This window comes from Nematolebias whitei, chromosome 17 (genome assembly GCF_014905685.2).
Source record: "Nematolebias whitei isolate Nwh7 chromosome 17, NemWhi1, whole genome shotgun sequence".
Taxonomy (NCBI): Eukaryota; Metazoa; Chordata; class Actinopteri; order Cyprinodontiformes; family Rivulidae; genus Nematolebias; species Nematolebias whitei.
Window position 1 is genome coordinate 5479560 of NC_056514.1, and position 18841 is coordinate 5498400.

The window sequence follows — 18841 nt, forward strand, 5'->3', positions numbered from 1 at the left end:
CTTTTTTGTTGTTATATACCTGGATGACTGAGAAAACAAACTTTGTGCATCAGTCAGTTGTACTCAGTAAACACCTAAAGTCTTCTAGCTCCTTTTTAGTTCTTAGTCAAACTGAAAGTGAGGACCTCCTTTGTTTTTGTCCATCTGGTTTTGTGTTCAGGAGCACAAATGTGTTCCTGTTGTTTCCTGATGTTTTATAGGTGGTATATATTTTTAACTCATCTATTGTTGGCTCAGTGTAATAAATGTGAATATAGGTGAAGCTGCTGGTGAAAATCCAGCTTCCTACTTGAACAGAGGAAGTTTCAGAAAAAATTCTGACATTGGTGGAATTCTTCACTGGTCAAATCTGGGCAGAGCCACGTCCACCCACACTTCCTGTAAACGTGCTCAGATGTGACTCAAAGCCTTTGTTCAGTAAAATGACACGCTATGTACTTTAAGGTTTACATGCTAAAACTTAATGCATGTTTGTTTTTTCTAACAAAATGGAAATGTCATGTGTTGACCTTTGTTCTACCTTCTTTTAAGGCTAAAGGCCAGAGAGATGACATGGTGCTGTCCAGCAGAACCCGACGCCGGCCACTGTCATCGGGGGAGATAGAAGGTGTGTTGTGGCAGGGCCCACGGACTATTTTTCTTCAAAAGAATTTACAAGGATTTGGCTTCACTTTGCGCCACTTCATCGTCTACCCACCAGAGTCGTCTCGCCACAGCCTAAAGGTACCAGACTGCTTCTTTCAAAATCTGTTGCATTCATTTGGAAAAAATAAAAACCATATGCCTTAAGATTTTGTTGGCAACATAAACATTAGTGTGGTTATTCACAGAGAAATCAGTTTTCTTGACATAAAAATATAGAATTTCTGCTTTTTTAATGTCTTTTGGACATGTTCAGCTCACAGACTTTGAAATTTAAAGTAGAATGCTAACTTTACTCTTCTGAAAATAAATAAGGAAATGAGCTTTTACAGCTCTGAGCCCCCTCATTTGATTTATTAAAGTGCTAAGGATAATAAAAGTGCTTCATATATCATTTGAAAACTCACTTCAGATTTTATCACTGTTGCTTTAACCATTGGCATATATGGGGAAAAATCTGCCACACATTTATTTTTGTTTGTGCTTTTATTGATTTATTTTGATATAGTTCATAAACACAGTTTTTTAATATAAAAAACAGAATTAAAAAATATTTAAAAAAAATTGAACTTGATATTTTCATTTCAGGCTGAGATATCTTTAAGGGATAGACTAGTTTATGGTGTAAATAAACCATTAAAAATTGTATTTTTAAGCAGTTAAACATTGTGGTCAATTTTTCTGCTAAGACACATTAACTGTCATAAAGTTAAAGGGACTTCCAGGGTTGAGACATTATGTATAATTGTTTTATTTGGCTTCTCTTTGACTGATGATGACGGCAACGACAACTACCTGGAGTCATATCTGGTATGTTGTTGACAACTTTGTCACCAGAATTTCTTTAGCCTTCATTATTCTGCTTTAACACCAGCATGCTTTGTTGTTATGGACACACTTCACCCAAGCCGTCGTAGCTATACTGTTTTACAGAATACTGTCTTGCTCCACTCCTAAAGCTGCAGAGTATTTAAGAATATGCCGATAAAGTTTCTCAGTCATCCAGGACATGGTTGTAGTGAACTAGGCCTCCGACCTCAACCTGTCTCTGAAGACCTTCAGGGGACAGGAACTGTTATTTCATTGATTTGAATCCAGAAATACAAATTATCTCATCAAGAGAATATTTAGTTGTATCCTGAATTAATCAATTGAAAGAACACTCTTCTTTTTATATTATCATTACTATTTTAGAATATCTTGATAATCAAAAGTGTGTTTAGTTCATACCATTTCTAAATGTTGAAGTGAACCACTCATTTAAATCAACTGTGAAACAGTATTAATGATTTTTTAATCCTCATTAGACCTTGATCATACAGTTAAATGCCTATTTACAAAGTAAGTGTGCATTTAGTCTTCTGTCTGAATGAGGAGTAGTGATGTCGGTTGAAAGTCAGAGACAAACAGAAACGAGTTATTAGAACGAAGTGTCTTGTTTTTAAAACTCGCAGACAGTAAATAACTTCAACTGGCACCTGCTCTGTCTCACCTCATCATATTTTCCTGTCTGTACTAACCCTTTTTAAAAACATTCCTGCTGTCTCTTGACTTCTAGTGACCCTCTGACATCACTAGAACCACCCCCCTGCTGGTTGGTTCAACCAATCAGGAAGTACCACGTAACAGGAAGTGAACACCCCTTTAAAAAGGCAACACTTCTTGGAACTAGTCAGTCCTGGAACTCAGTCGGAGTCTTAAGTTTTAGTCTTCACGAGTCTTAGTCTCTTCTAAGTCTTGCTGGAACTTTCGGTCAGAGATGAGACTCACTTAAGCAGCTGATGGATGGGACCATGTGCCAAGTGGTCCCTCCATTTCAGCGGAGTCACAGCTCGCATCGCTGTGCACTCAACCCGAGCAGTAAATGCTCCACTTCTAAGGAAGCTTATTCGGTGGAACCGAGTACTTCGGCATTTATTCTGATGACCCAGCTATTTTAACCGGAGACGCTGGAAAGGGAGCGTACTAATGGGCTTCTGTTCCGGAGTGGAGGTATCCCCCATCTCAGGTAACAAGTCGCTGCACGTCCTGAAGTGTACCAGAAAGCTGAGCTGGATGTCGGAGGAAGGGTGCAATGTTCTGGTTCCACACATAACTTTCATCCATCTAAAACTTTCTCCTTAAATCTGTTTCTCCTCTCTTAACCTTGCTATTCACCAGTAATCAAACGAGATGCCTTCAGAGGTGAATCAGTCTCAATCAGTAATGTTCTGTTGTCTTGTTAGTAAAGCGTGCCAAGTTTATAAATAAGAAACGATCAGCAAATCAAAGTGTACATGTTTTGATGTTAAATTTTGATTCTGTTAAATAAATGACCGCATTTATTCTGATGGGTCAAAGATAAAATGGCGTCTCATGTCACTGATTAAACACTCCACTCACAGTTATCTTGGTCACATGGCAGAAATTTAACTCGAATAAGAAAATAATCCATTGTAATTAAACAATTAATATTCTTTGTGCTAGAACTAGCTTTAAGAATAATTAATTAGTAGTGAAGCTAACCCTTAGCTCACTACATGGTAAATCCAAAAAAAGATTAAAAACAAAACAACTGGACTTTATTTTGTAACTGAAGATGTTTCACTTCTCATCCGAAGAGCTTTCTCAATTCAAAGAATGGAGAGTGTGGAGTTTGAGTTATAAGTTGAGGTGTTCTGTGAGCTAGATTCACATGCAGATTGCCCTCTCACTCCTCACAGTAGAGGTTGGTTTATGGTCTTTGTTAGTCTGACTCGCAGATGGGCCACTGGTCACATGAATGAAGTTCTTGATTGGAGTGAAAATGACTGGGTATCAGTCCTAAAGCTGAAATCTGCGACCTCCTCCTGTTTAAAGATGGTTTCTCTCTTTGTACATAGATAGCTTCCTTCACCTCCTTCTCAAGTTATCTGTCTTCTCGGTCCAAAATGTAAATGGTATTGTAAATGGACTGTACTTATATAGCATCTTTCTCTCTTATCAAGACACTCAAAGCACTTTACACTACCATCTGTGCCTCATTTACCCATTCATACAGCTCTATACTAGATCTCTACAAAACTAATTGAACAAATCATTCTAAAGAGACTAATCAGAGATTTATCACATTCACTGATGGGACACACATCAGAGGCTATGAGGGGTTCAGTGTCTTGCCCAGGGACACTTCAACATGTGACTGGGGGTGGATTCGGACCCTCAACTCTTGCATTGGAGGACGACTGCTCTAACCACTCAGCCACAGCCGCCCAAAATGTGAATATTTTAGTCCTCAGCAGAGTGTCCCTTATCCTTGAGGTGGAGGTGAACAGCTGAATCTTGTCCTGTGGAGCTGGCTCTCCTGTGTTGAGTCATGCGTCTGTGAAGAGGCTGTTGGGTTTCTCCAATGTAGAGGTCTGGACAGTCCTCGCTGCACTGAACTGCAGACACTACACCACTCTGTTTGTGTTTGGGTGTTTTGTCCTTAGGATGGACCAGCCTCTGTCTGAGAGTCCTGCTGGGTTTGAAATGTAATGGGATGCTAACAACAAAGTTCATGCTCAATAATCCAGCTATACAAGCCAACGTTTTTCAGTCAGGTCATCTGGACAGTTTCTTTTTTTGTGCTGAAATGAGATGGTAATGGGATGCTGTTAGGAGAAAAAAAAATCCAAGTTTCTCTGATACTCCAGCAACATAAGGGATGACAATGTTTTTCCGTCTGTTGTTCTACTTTTTCTGTTTATTAGTGTGTTTTGTAGATTTCCTCACTGACTTGACAAAAGCCCAGTTAGAATATCCACGCTTGGAGAGCTTCTTGAATGTGTTTCTGTTACTTTTCCTTCCCTTCTGTCTTCGTGGGGACGCGTTCGGCCCGATGTTGTAAAGTTCTGATGACAGAGAGTTTGTGTTCCAGTGGATGATGGGAGTCAAACAGAAGATACTGGTCTGTGTGGGTTGGTTTTCTGTAAACTTCAATGTTGAGGCTGTCCTCTCTCTCCATCTGAACCAAACAGTCCAAAAAAGGCAGCTTGTTGTCGTTTGCACCCTCTCTGGTGAACTTGATGTTGTTATCGACCGAGTTGATGTGTCTGGTGAACGCTTCTATTTCCTTGGCTTGGATTTTTGACCCAGGTATCATCCACATATCGGAATCAATGGCTTGGTGTTGTTCCCTCATAGGAGTTTAAGGCTCTCTGTTCCACTTACTCCATGTAAAGATGACCATCAATGGGTGACACTGGAGATTCCATGGCACAATCATGCTTCTGTCTGTAAAAACAGTTATTGTACTTGAAATAAGTGGTGGAAAGTAGAGTTGCATTCGGGCCTAAAAAATCAGACCTGACCCGGCCCCAGTCTGTAGCCATTTTTTCTAAACCCAACCCGATCATTTAACTGTAATTACAGGCCTGACCCCCCACCACCACCACCACCAACACCACCAAACCCCCCCCCCCCAACTTTTTAAAAATTGTTTTCTTTCTTTTGTAAGCAAATCAGATTGAGAATTTTTAAAACGGATTTCAACGAAAGGAAGATATAATATTTCTTGTTTATTAACAAGTCACCAAATGGTGAAAACAAAACAAATAACCTAACAAATTAATTCTAAAGATACGCTATTGTAGAGATGAACAAAAATATTTTTAGAGCAAAATTATTTGGAAAAATGTAGAACAAGGCTAATTAAATTAAACGCACTGATCACTTTGGCTTTTGTAGATGCTGCAGCTTCCTTCACCGCAGATTACAGCAGGGTGCGGAGACACGCGTGGCCGGTGATCATGTGATCCATCAGGAGCTTAACTGGACATTTTTTTACCTCTTTCAACCATCCAGTTGGACCTGCCTCCTCCTCAACAAGTAGATTAACACAATTTTATATTGTACATTCTTATTTAGTTTTCTTTGTGCTGTATGATTCGTAAAACCATACCAAAACCCCAAGACCGACCCGTCCCGCCCATCAAGCACATTATTTTGGCCTGACCCGACCTGAATTTTGAGTCAGGCTGGGCCGGGCTGGACCTGGGTTAGAAATCGCAGCTTTAGTGGAAAGGCAGAGGTCCAGCAGGGTGCAGATCTTGTCTGGGGTGAAGTTGGTTCTGATGTTTAAGTCCTTGTCTTGTGGAAGTCGTTTTCTGACGGTTTCTACAGCTTCAGAAATGGGTATGCGAGTGAAAAGAGAAGTCACATCATATGGTACAAGGGTTTCCAAGATGGCTGCGCTCAGAGAAGCTGCAGCTTCACTGGCTCCCGGTGAGATCACAGTTTTCAGGAGTTTTGAAATTAACTCCGAGCCTGACTCCACATGCTCTAAGCCATAGCCACATATGCACAGAGGATCCAGGGACATTTCTCCTCACAAGACCCATAGAGCATGTGGAGGGACATTAAGTACATAACAGACTATAAAGGCAGGGGTGCACAATGCCCTAGGGACCTATCACTGTCTGATGCTCTCAACAAGTTCTATGCACGCCTTGAAGACCCAAACAGACCACCCAGCACCAGACTCACCTCACCACTGGATGAGGAGTTTTTCAGCGTGACCTCAGCAGAAGTAAGAAGCACCTTCAGGAGGGTTAATCGTCACAAAGCAACAGGCCCAGACAACATCCCAGGGAAGGTACTGAAAGACTGTACCTATCAGTTCTGCGAGGTGCTGACCAACATATTTAACTCCTCCCTCACCCTGGCAACAGTTCCCACCTGCCTAAAGACTGCCACCATCATCCCAGTTCCAAAGAGCTCTACAGTGACTGGTCTGAATGAATATCGGCCAGTAGCCCTCACCCTGATAGTCGCTAAATGCTTAAAAAAAACTGGTCATGACTCACATCAAAACAACCATCAACATCAACGAGGACCCTCATCAGTATGCATACCACAAGAATCAGTCGACAGAGGATGCCAACTCCTCTGTGGTTCACACTGCTCTCACCCACCTGGAGCAGAAGGACTCCTACGTCCGTATGCTCTTTGTGGACTTCTCGTCTGCCTTCAACACCATGTTCCCCCAAACCCTGATGGACAAACTATTCACACTAGCACTAAGCCCCTCCATTTGCAACTGGGTCCTAAACTTCTTAACAAACAGACCACAATCTGTGAGGATCCACAACTTCTCCTGCTCCACCATAACCCTCATCACTGGCTCCCTCAGGGCTGTGTGCAAAGCCCTCTCCTGTTTAGTCTGCCCACGTTTGATTGTGCAGCTACCCATCTACGCTGTCATATTGTAAAGTTTGCAGATGATACAGCAGTGGTGGGATGCATCACAAACAATGATGAGTCCAGCTACAGACGGGAGGTGGAACACCTGGAGAGCTGGTGCAGGAAGAACAACCTTCACATCAATGTGAAGGAGATGGTCATGGACTTCAGACGGAACAACCCCCCCCCCCCCGAAAATAGGAGGATCTGCAGTGGAAGTGGTCTCCAGCTACAAGTACTTGGGTGTACACATGAACAACAACCTCAGCTGGAGCAACACCACCAGCCTGATCAAGAAAGCTCATCAGAGACTCTACTTCCTCAGACGGCTGAGACGAGCTGGTCTGGGAAGCTCAGTCCTCACCTCCTTCTACAGGTGTGCAGTGGAGAGCATCCTGTGCTCCAGCATCAACGTGTGGCATGGAGGCTGCACAGCTGCAGAAAGAAAAGCTTTGCAGAGAGTGGTGAAGGCTGCACAGAAGATGTTGGAGTCAACAAAGTCCATGCTCAATAATCCAGGTATACAATCCAACATTTTTCAGTCAGGTCATCTGGACAGTTTCTTTTTTTTTGTGCTGAAATGTTTCACCTTCGGTCCGGAAGGCTTCATCAGTCAAGGAAACACACAACAAAACTGATTCTTCCCCCAACAGCTTACTCCAAAGTGGAACAAACCAGTTTTGCTTGTGATAAGATGGTCTCTTTGGTACGCCCCTCCTCCATTGCCGGCCCTCTTCCTTGTTGACAGTCTTGTCAAACTGGTTGAAAACAACAAAGTCTATGCTCAATAATCCAGGTATACAATCCAACATTTTTCAGTCAGGTCATCTGGACAGTTTCTTTTTCCACTTTGGAGTAATTTGTTTGGGGGAAGAATCAGTTTTGTTGTGTGTTTCCTTGACTGATGAAGCTTTCCGGACCGAAGGCGAAACATTTCAGCACAAAAAAAAAGAAACTGTGCAGATGACCTGACTGAAAAATGTTGGGCTGTTGGAGTCAGCCTCCCCACCATCACAGACATCTACACCTCCAGATGCAGGAAGAGGCCACCTGCATCATGAAGGATCACACTCACCCAGCACACACACTATTTGCCCCGCTCCCCTCAGGCAGGAGGTTGAGGAGCATTAACTGTAGAACCACTAGACTGAGGAACAGCTTCTACCCTGAGGCTGTTAGACTCTTGAATCACTAATCAGGATTACCACTGTAAAAAAATATCACTGTAATGCCACTGTGTTTATATGGGCTGCTGAATAATTTCTTGCTGCTCTATTCATTCGTACGCGTCTGCTCACACAGACTCATGTTCGTGCTGCTGTTGTTTGGCATATTGTTTTTTACCATTAGTGCTTAGTGTATTCTTAGTTTAGTGTATTTCTTAATTCGTATCTTAGATTATTGTATTTCTTAATGCGTATTTTAGATCCTATTAATGTTTTTCTTTTACAATTTATCAAAGTTCATGCTCAATCATCCAGGTACAAAATCCAATAATGGTCAGTCAGGTCATCTGGACAGTTTCTTTTTTTGCGGAAAGACTTTTTGCCCTCTATTCAGAGGGCTTCATCAGTCTCAGGAGTCCCAAATACACTGTTTTCCCCACTAAGCAGTACACTCTTTAGTGGACCAACCAGTTTGCTGGTGATAAGATGGTTTCTGGGGGCTGTCCTGTCCCCTGTTGACTTCTCCCAGGCAGGCAGCCACATCCAGAGTGGTTCAAGACATCAAAGTTCATGCTCAGTCATCTGGGTACAAAATCCAATAATGGTCAATCAGGTCATCTGGACAGTTTCTTTTTTTCTTGAAAGACGTTTCGCCCTCTATCTGGAGGGCTTCATCAGTTTTACAATTTATACTTTTGTTGGATGTAACTGGGACCCTGTGTACACAATTTCGTTCCACCACATGTACCACATGCGATGCGAATGACAATAAACTTTGACCTTGACCTTGAACTTGGTTTCTCCTGGGACTAACTTCAAAGGTTGAACTTTGTTGGATCAATGGAGTTCTCTATGTGATGAGGTGTGTTTTCAACAAGGAAATCTGAAATACCAGCCAGATGTTTTGCAATATTATGTCACTGAGTTCCTACTGCTGACAATTCAAGAAAACACAAGCCTTGTTTTTTTTCCCCACCTTACGGAGCAAAGAGGTGGAATTGGAAATACCCTGCGTCCATCTGTTCATATTGTGAATATGATAACTTGAAAAATCAGTGAGGTACCAATTTCCATTTTGGTTTGGCTGCATCTAGGTGTAATAAAGGTCACCATTGAAAATTGGGTTGTCGCATCAAAATCCAAGATGGCCACTCACATAAATGATGTTAACTTTACGAGCTGGGTAATTTGGAGAAAAATAAAGCAACCTGCCAGCTTTTATTTTGAGGAAAGTTCAAAAAGATTTGATAGCTTTTATTGTACATGCACTTTAAACATGTTTAATTTAAACTGAAAGTCTGAGTATTCTTCTGTCATGACTGAGAGTCCACAGCTTCACACACTTGTGACTCATGCCAGGCACAGCACAATAAAGGCCTTGTCAGTAGCAGAGGCTTGCATGTGTCCAGAGCGGGAACAACCAAGTCAGCAGCATTGCATCAAACCTTGATGAATGAGCCGGTCAGCAGGAGACGGGCACTAAATCTGACAGAAGCTTTATGAAACAAAGTGTCAGGATGTGAGTTGGACTATTCTGAGCTGAATGCTGCCCTCCTGTGTTCATCCCCACTAACAGATGTTCTGTTTCCTCCACAGGATGAAGAGAATGGTAATTTGTCTGGAAAAGGTGAGCGATTCATGTTCTTCATCCTCACCTGGTTGAAAATAGAATAAAATCATCATCAGACATGAGAATATATGACATCATAGAGTATCCATCCATCCATTATCTTTTACCCGCTTCTTCCATTTTGAGTCACGGGGGTCGCCGGTGCCCATGTCCGGCAATCACTGTGCGAGGGGCGGGGGACACCCTGGACAGGTCTCCAGCTCATCACAAGGACACATAGAGACAAAGGAGACAAACAACCATTCACTCTCTCACTCACACCTAGGGACAATTTAGAGTTACCAATCAGCCTAACATGCATGTTTTTGGTCTGTGGGAGGAAACTGGAGCACCTGGAGAAAACCCACGCATGCACGGAGAGAACATGCAAACTCCACCCAGAAAGGCCCCTGGACCGGGCTTTGAACCAGGGACCTGCTCGCTGAGAGGCAGCAGCTCTACCAGTTGCGCCACCATGTGCCCCATCATAGATTATTTCTGTTTATTTTACCAAAACATAATTAGAATGCTAAAACATGCATGTTAAGTAAATTAATAACTTTAATTGTTCTCTAGGTGTGAGTGAGAGAGTGAATGGTTGGTTGTCTTGTTTGTCTCTATGTGTCTCTGTGATGGACTGGAGACCCCTCCATATATGAGTGGACAGCCTAAACACAACCTTTTGAAAACTATGATGTCATAACCCCATGTCTTATCTAACATATGACCCAACAACGTTACCATATTTTCCGGCCTATAAGTTGCAGTTTTTTTTTTTTTTGCATGATTTACATGTCCTGCCACTTATACACCGAAGTGACTTATTTATTCTTCCCCCCCATATTTATAAACCAATTTTTGGCTGAGATATGACCGTTTTCATTCATTCTGACATTGAAAATATTGAACACTACCATTTTCAGCTGCTAGGTGGCACTCGGGTAGTATGACATGTCGTTGTGTCATGTAATAGGAAGGGATGGGGCCGATCCAGTATCGGTATAGTATCGGTATTGGCCTTCGATACCAGCATAATTTACGCATCAGATTTTTCTGATCCAACCTGCAGAGATTTCTGATCCATGATGCATGTCTGTGTCTGTTGAAACATCTCCACATGTGATTCCCTGCCAGCTGCTCTGCAGGTTGGCTTCAAATGGATTTCCTGAACTGAGGCGTGTCTCATGAACCCAGAGTAATAAGACCCGCCTCACATTCAGGAAATCCAGTTCATAGTGTGCAGGCAGCTAAAATGTGAGTAAATATGTGGACTGAGAGCAGCACTGTTGCTAATGGCTAACCAACCTTTCATCGTAACATGTCCGCTGTGTGGAAGTATTTTACACTAAACACTGCAATCAGCAACGTGCACTGTCTGGAGAGCCGCTGGACCGAGAGGACGAAGCTCGGTCATGACCAACAATACATCAAACTTAATAAACATCTGAAAATGCACCACATTAAAGAGCACAAGGATTGTTTAGCCAAGCACTGCCGTAAAGTTATTTTTACGTTGGACGTTGGAGCTCTGTGGCTTCAGCAGTGTGTTCCTCTCGTTCAGTCCGGAGCAGACAGTCTGATTTCAGTCAGCTGCGCTCAGTCTGCTCATCTCGGAGGAGCAGGCTGAGCGCAGCTGACTGAAATCAGACTGTCTGCTTCACAGCTTGATTGAATATAGTAAAGACATAATTTACCCTTCAAGAAATATTAATCAGTACAACAGTAGATAATCATAAAAAACATAGGAATTGAAAAATAAAAGGAAATTATATTAAAAAAGAAACAAAAACAGCTACATTATAAAGCGATATAAAATACTAAAAATAGGAACATGTCTGTGTTGAAAATATCCTGCTGCATGCTCAATAATCCAGGTAGAAAAATCTAAAAAAGTTCAATCTGGTCCTCTGGACATTCAAAAAACAAAACAAAGCAAATCAACAAAAAAATGTAGAAACGTTTCGTCTCTCATCCGAGAGACTTCTTCAGTCTGAGGTGCTGTATTCAGCTCAGTCTCTTAAATAGCACCTTCTCAGAGTGGATCAACCAGTTTGTTGCTGACAACCAGAACCAGCTGATCACATGGTCAAGAAGGACCATCAGCCTAACAATGGATCATTAGCACCTGATGGCTGTTTACTGTTCACAGAGGGCTGAGTGATACTAGCAATCACAGCATTGTAAGAGGGGGACAGTTGAACATGGAGGCTCCACCCCTGTTTAATGATGGACGATTTCTTTTCACAAAGATGGCCTCCTTTACTCCTCTCTCAAACCATCGTTCCTCTCTGTCCAGGATGTGAACATCTTCATCCTTGAAAGAGTGACCGCTGGCCTGGAGATGAGTGTAGACCTCAGAGTCCTGGCCTGATGATGTTGATCTTCTGTGCTGGTCCATCCTTTTGGCCAGTGGCTGTTTAGTTTCCCCGATGTAAGACTGATCACCCTCCTGACACTGAACAACATACACAACATTACTCTGTTTGTGCCGGGGGACTGGATCTTTGGGATGAACCAGTCTTTAATGTATTTTGGGGTTTAAAAGCCACTGGGACGTTATGTTTAGAAAATAAACGTCTCAGTTTCTCTGATACTCCCTCAACATATGGAATGACCACTGGTCTGGGTCTGGGTTCCTCCTTTTCACCTGATGGCTGACTGGAGTCCTGTTTGGGTTTCTTCTCTGCTTTCAGGAAGGCCCAGTTAGGATATCCACATTGCTCTAGAGCCTGTCTTGTGTGGGATTTCTCCTTCTGCCTGGCTCCTGAGCTAGTGGGGACGCTGTCTGCTCTGTGATACAGAGTCCTGATGACTGATGACCCTTAGGAGCACAAGTTAGGAGTCACAAGACAAACCTGACACTTCTTTCAAGAGGAATGGATGAAATTCCAGCAAACTGATGTGAGAAGTTTATGAAAAGAAACCTTTTTTTCCCTTCTTGCTCTCGACGAAGGCAGACGCTTTTCCCTCCTGCTCCTTCCCCGCTCTGCTCTTTGTCCTGTGAACCTTTTATGTTGCTTTTTTTGTGCTGGGTTTTTTGTAGCCTCACGCTGTGTCCAGTTAGGGACATAGTGCGAGATATATATATATATATTTAACTCCTCTTCCCTCGTGTTCTTTTTTCTCTAATCTAAGAAAAGACTGCCACCATCATTCCAGTCCCAAAAAGCTCTACAGTGACTGGTCTGAATGACTATCGGCCAGTGGCCCTCACCCCGATAGTCGCTAAATGCTTAAAAAAACTGGTCATGACCCACTTCAAAATAAACATCAACGAGGACCCTCATCAGTATGCATACAGTGAGAACCGATCAACAGAGGATGCCATCTCCTCTGTGGTCCACACTGCGCTCACCCACCTGGAGCAGAAAACTCTTACGTCCGTATGCTCTTTGTGGACTTCACATCCGCCTTCAACACCATGATCCCCCAAACCCTGATGGACAAACTATTCACACTAGGACTAAGCCCCTCCATTTGCAACTGGGTCCTAGACTTCTTAACAAACAGACCACAGTTAGTGAGGATCCACTACTTTTCCTCCTCCACCATAACCCTCAGCACTGGCTCTCCTCAGGGATGTGTGTTGAGCCCCCTCCTGTTTACTCTGCTCACGTGTGACTGTGCAGCTACCCATCCAGGCTGTCACATTGTAAAGTTTGCAGATGATACAGCGGTGGTGGGATGCATCACAAACAATGATGAGTCCAGCTACAGGCAAGAGGTGGAACACCTGGAGAGCTGCTGCAGGAAGTACAACCTTCACATCAATGTGAAGAACATGAAGGAGATGATTGTGGACTTCAGAAGGAACAAAAACATCTACACCCCCCCTGAACATAAGAGGATCTGCGGTGGAAGTGGTCTCCAGCTACAAGTACTTGGGTGTACACATGAATGACAACCTCAGCTGGAGCAACAACACCACCAGCCTGATCAAGAAAGCTCATCAGAGACTCTACTTCCTCAGACGGCTGAGGCGAGCTGGTCTGGAAGCTCAGTCCTCACCTCCTTCTACAGGTGTGCAGTGGAGAGCATCCTGTGCTCCAGCATCAACGTGTGGCATGGAGGCTGCACAGCTGCAGAAAGAAAAGCTTTGCAGAGAGTGGTGAAGGCTGCACAGAAGATGTTAAATGGTAAATGGACTGTAATTATATAGCGACTTTTTATCTTATTTCGATACTCAAAGCGCTTTACACTACAATCTGTGTCCTCATTTACCCATTCTCACAGCACTCTACTAGATCTCTACAAAGCTAATTGAACAAATCATTCTAAAGAGACTAATCAGTGCTTTTAGATCACATTCATACACTAATGGGACACACATCAGAGGCTATGAGGGGTTCAGTGTCTTGCCCAGGTTCACTTCAGCATGTGACTGCTGGTGGATTCAAACCCTCAACTCTCGCATTGGAGGACGCAGCTGCTCCATGTTGGAGTCAGCCTCCCCACCATCACAGACATCTACACCTCCAGATGCAAGAAGAGGGCCACCTGCATCAGCCCTGAGGTTGTTAGACTCATGAACCTCTAACCAGAATAATCACTGTGATTTATTGTCAGACAGTGAGGAGATAATGGTTCTGCATTTTCATATAGGGGATGAAAACATTAGGTTACAACTTGCCTTAAATATAGCAGAATAAAACGTCAAGTCAAGTCAAATTGATTTGTATAGCGCATTTAAAACAGGAACTGTTAAGTGCATAAAAAGCCCTAATTACACCAAAATATTTTAAGGTAAAAATGTTTTTATCACTTTAATTTTTAACGGTTTTTTTTTTAAGTCCAACGTTGCAGAAATAGAATAAAACACATGTCAAGTATACATACGTATAAAAAAATGTATCAGCCTTTTGTTTATTCCTGGGCTTTTTCTTGTTTGATTTAAAGTTTGTGTGTTTGTGTTTCTGGTGTTTTGTCTTGGCAATGTTGCAGCGCCACACACAGGCCTGGCATAATTACTGCAGCTATTTGGTTGTTTAGATTGTTTTCTGCTTTTCCATGTGGACTAAAACATTGTTTGGAACATTTTTTACAAGGATTATTTTTAGAAACAACATAAGAGGTTGTTTTAGAGGAACAGTGTCACCATGTGGACATGGCCTTAATCAGGGTGCACTTTTTAAATTCAGCTGGCGTGTGTTGTTTTTTTATTGAACCTACTGCAGCTTTGTGTTATGAGCTTTGCAATTGTGACTTTCTGTGTGTCTAAACAGGTTGTCAACGATCTCACTTAGAACCAATGGACACCATTTTTGTGAAGAGTGTGAAAGAAAACGGCCCTGCTCACCAAGCTGGACTGTGCACAGGTAAGCATAATAAATAAACAAACAAACAAACAATGGGTAGAATAGGTACAACATGAAGAGCCAGACAAGAAGAAAATGTTCATGAGCTCATCTGCTTCTGGTAGTATCTCCCTGGGTTGGAAGTGTTGTAGATTAGTGGGTGAGTAAAACATATTAGGGTTGTGAAAGATTTTAACGGATACGACCGAATATCCTGTTTGATAAGCTATCGACACGGCTGCATCGGTAGCAGCCGTATTCATTCAACCTTTATTTAGACAGGTTAATCCCATTGAGCCTCGTGGACTCATTTACAAGAGACCTGATTTCAACAAAGAAAGATGACAACAATGGACAAATAGTATAAACAGTGGTGGGATGTAACAAAGTACAAGTACTTCGTTACTGTACTTAAGTACATTTTTCATGTATCTGTACTTTACTTAAGTAGAGTTAAATGTGGGTACTTTCAACTTTTACTCCACATTTTACATTAAGTATCGGTACTTTCTACTACACTACATTTCTATAATGCGTTACACGCTACATTGTTCACTATTGACCCATTACAAAGTTGACTAGACAGTATTTTAACTAGAGCTGATGACAAACCGGAGTTGAAATTATCAGAGCCTGTTCCTTCGTCAGGTCTAATGCTTTTTTTTTTTCAGGCAGACAACTTTTACTTAAATGTGTTTACTGCAGTTAAAATTATACATTGGTTTTACTTTGTGTTAAATAAAAACTTTCAAAGGTAAAATCGTTCCTCTTTCTTATTTTGATTAATGGCATTTAACTCTGCATGTCATCCCTGAAATTCTGACGCACAGAATCACAAGTCCAGGTGTGAACTGTGTCACAGAGTAAACACAATAAAAACATGTATTATCTGCAGCATTGTTCATTAAAATGACACAACACTATTAATGTACTACAGAAAATAATACACATACTGTAGGCACACTTAATGATATGTAGACCATTGCATTAGGTAATACATTCAGCAAGTACTAATACTTTTAATAGTATTTTTAAAAGCAAGTACTTATTTACTTTTACTTAAGTAAAAAATATAAATGTGGTACTTTTACTAGAGTACATTTTGTCTGTTTATTTGTACTTTTACTTAAGTACATTGTTTGAGTACTTTCTCCACCACTGCGTATAAATGGATAGCAGCCATGGACCGGGTGTCGCGAGACTAGCCATTGGTTGACAGTGCGCCTCTAAAATAATGCAAGAGCCGGAAATGCCCGCAAAGCTATTCTTGCGCCTGCGCCGTAGCTCACCAAGACCGAAGACGAGAATGGATGTAAATAGTAGCAGCGCTAGCGAGTCACCGCGGAAGATTTTCAATACAGCAGCCAGACAAAAATCTCAAGTGTGGAACGTTTTCGGATTGTACAAGATAGACGGAAAACTCGACAAAAGCCATGCTATTTGTAAGCTATGCAGAGCATCTCTGAAGTCACATGCCGAAGCGTCCCTGGGCAAGATACTGAACCCCTTTTGTCCTCCGATGTGTGTCCCATCAGTGTATGAATGTGATAAATCACTAATTAGTCTCTTTAGAATGATTTGTTCAATTAGCTTTGAAGAGATCTAAGAGAGTGCTGTATGAATGGGTAAATGAGACCCAGATTGTAGTGTAAAGTGCTTTGAGTATCTCAATAAGATAGAAAGGCACTATATTAGTACAGTCCATTTACACTAGTAGCACAACAAACCTTGACCAACATGCAACGAGAAAACACAGAGAGGAGTGTGGCAAACTTCTCAAGCCCAATAACAACGAGCAGGAGCAGACAGCTGCCACACAGAGGCCGGCGGGTAACGTCATCACTAAATTTTATGGGCAACTCGGCCACAATTCATCACGAGCTAAGGATATAACGGCGTCAATAACGTGTTTTATCGCTAAGGGCTTATGTCCGTACAATATACAGGTCCTTCTAAAAAAATTAGCATATTGTGATAAAGGTCATTATTTTCCATAATGTAAAGATAAAAATGAAACTTTCATATATTTCAGATTCATTGCACACCAACTATAATATTTCAGGTCTTTAATTGTTTTAATACTGATGATTATGGCATACAGCTCATGAAAACCCAAAATGCCTGTCCCAAAAAATTAGCATATCATGAAAAGGTTCTCTAAACAAGCTATTAACCTAACCATCTGGATCAACGACGTAACTCAAAACACCCGCAAAAGATTCCTGAGGCTTTTAAAAACTCCCAGCCTTGTTCATTACTCAAAACCACAATCATGGGTAAGACTGCCGACCTGACTGATGTCCAGAAGGCCATCATTGACACCCTCAAGCAAGAGGGTAAGACACAGAAAGAAATTGCTGAACGAATAGGCTGTTCCCAGAGTGCTGTATCAAGGCACCTCAGTGGGAAGTCTGTGGGAAGGGAAAAGTGTGGCAGAAAACGCTGCACAACGAGAAGAGGTGACCGGACCCTGAGGAGGATTGTGGAGAAGGGCCGATTCCAGACCTTGGGGGACCTGCGGAAGCAGTGGACTGAGTCTGGAGTAGAAACATCCAGAGCCACCGTGCACAGGCGTGTGCAGGAAATGGGCTACAGGTGCCGCATTCCCCAGGTCAAGCCACTTTTGAACCAGAAACAGCGGCAGAAGCGCCTGACCTGGGCTACAGAGAAGCAGCACTGGACTGTTGCTCATTGGTCCAAAGTACTTTTTTCGGATAAAAGCAAATTTTGCATGTCCTTCGAAAATCAAGGTGCCAGAGTCTGGAGGAAGACTGGGGAGAAGGAAATGCCAAAATGCCAGAAGTCCAGTGTGAAGCACCCACAGTCAGTGATGGTCTGGGGTGTCATGTCAGCTGCTGGTGTTGGTCTACTGTGTTTTATCAAGGGCAGGGTCAATGCAGCTAGCTATCAGGAGATTTTGGAGCACTTCATGCTTCCATCTGCTGAAAAGCTTTATGGAGATGAAGATTTCATTTTTCAGCACGACCTGGCACCTGCTCACAGTGCCAAAACCACTGGTAAATGGTTTACTGACCATGGTATTACTGTGCTCAATTGGCCTGCCAACTCTCCTGACCTGAACCCCATAGAGAACCTGTGGGATATTGTGAAGAGAAAGTTGAGAGATACAAGACCCAACACTCTGGATGAGCTTAAGGCCGCTATCGAAGCATCCTGGGCCTCCATAACACCTCAGCAGTGCCACAGGCTGATTGCCTCCATGCCACGCCGCATTGAAGCAGTCATTCATGCAAAAGGATTCCCGACCAAGTATTGAGTGCATAACTGAACATGATTATTTGAAGGTTGGCGTTTTTTGTATTAAAAACACTTGTCTTTCATTGGTGGGATGAAATATGCTAATTTTTTGGGACAGGCATTTTGGGTTTTCATGAGCTGTATGCCATAATCATCAGTATTAAAACAATTAAAGACATGAAATATTTCAGTTGGTGTGCAATGAATCTGAAATATATGAAAGTTTCATTTTTATCATTACATTATGGAAAATAATGACCTTTATCACAATATGATAATTTTTTGAGAAGGACCTATAGTAGAGGGGGAAGGATTTTAGGATTTGATTCATTCGTTAGAGCCCAGATATAAGATTCCATCTCGGCAGCATATCACAAACACATGCATGCCAGCATTGTATGCCCAAGTGAAGAGCCAAGTTGAAAAAGAATTGGCACATGCAGAGTGAGTTGCTATTACAACCGGTGCCTGGATGTCATGATCCACTGAGTCTTAGGTCGTTTTCACACCAAATAGTCCGGTAGACTCGGTTCGGTTCGGGACCAATATTCATGAGCTTTTGTTAATTTGAAATGGTACATTTGCATTCACACTGCACTGTGCAGTCGAGTCAACCTGTTGAACCAACCTGTTCCCCCGCTCGCCTGTGGGGGTGCTGCACCAAGAACTACTGAAAGAAACAACACAAAAAC

General features: G+C 42.3%; 1 protein-coding gene across 1 annotated transcript in view; it reads left to right on the top strand.

Moving 5' to 3' along the window:
• LOC119424102 (rho GTPase-activating protein 23) overlaps positions 1–18841 on the top strand; it is a 188805-nt gene that overhangs the window by 88344 nt on the left and 81620 nt on the right. The window contains exons 2-4 of the mRNA XM_037691572.1: positions 532–723; positions 9585–9615; positions 14820–14912. Coding sequence (XP_037547500.1) covers positions 532–723; positions 9585–9615; positions 14820–14912 — 316 coding nt within the window. The remainder of the gene's footprint in view (positions 1–531; positions 724–9584; positions 9616–14819; positions 14913–18841) is intronic.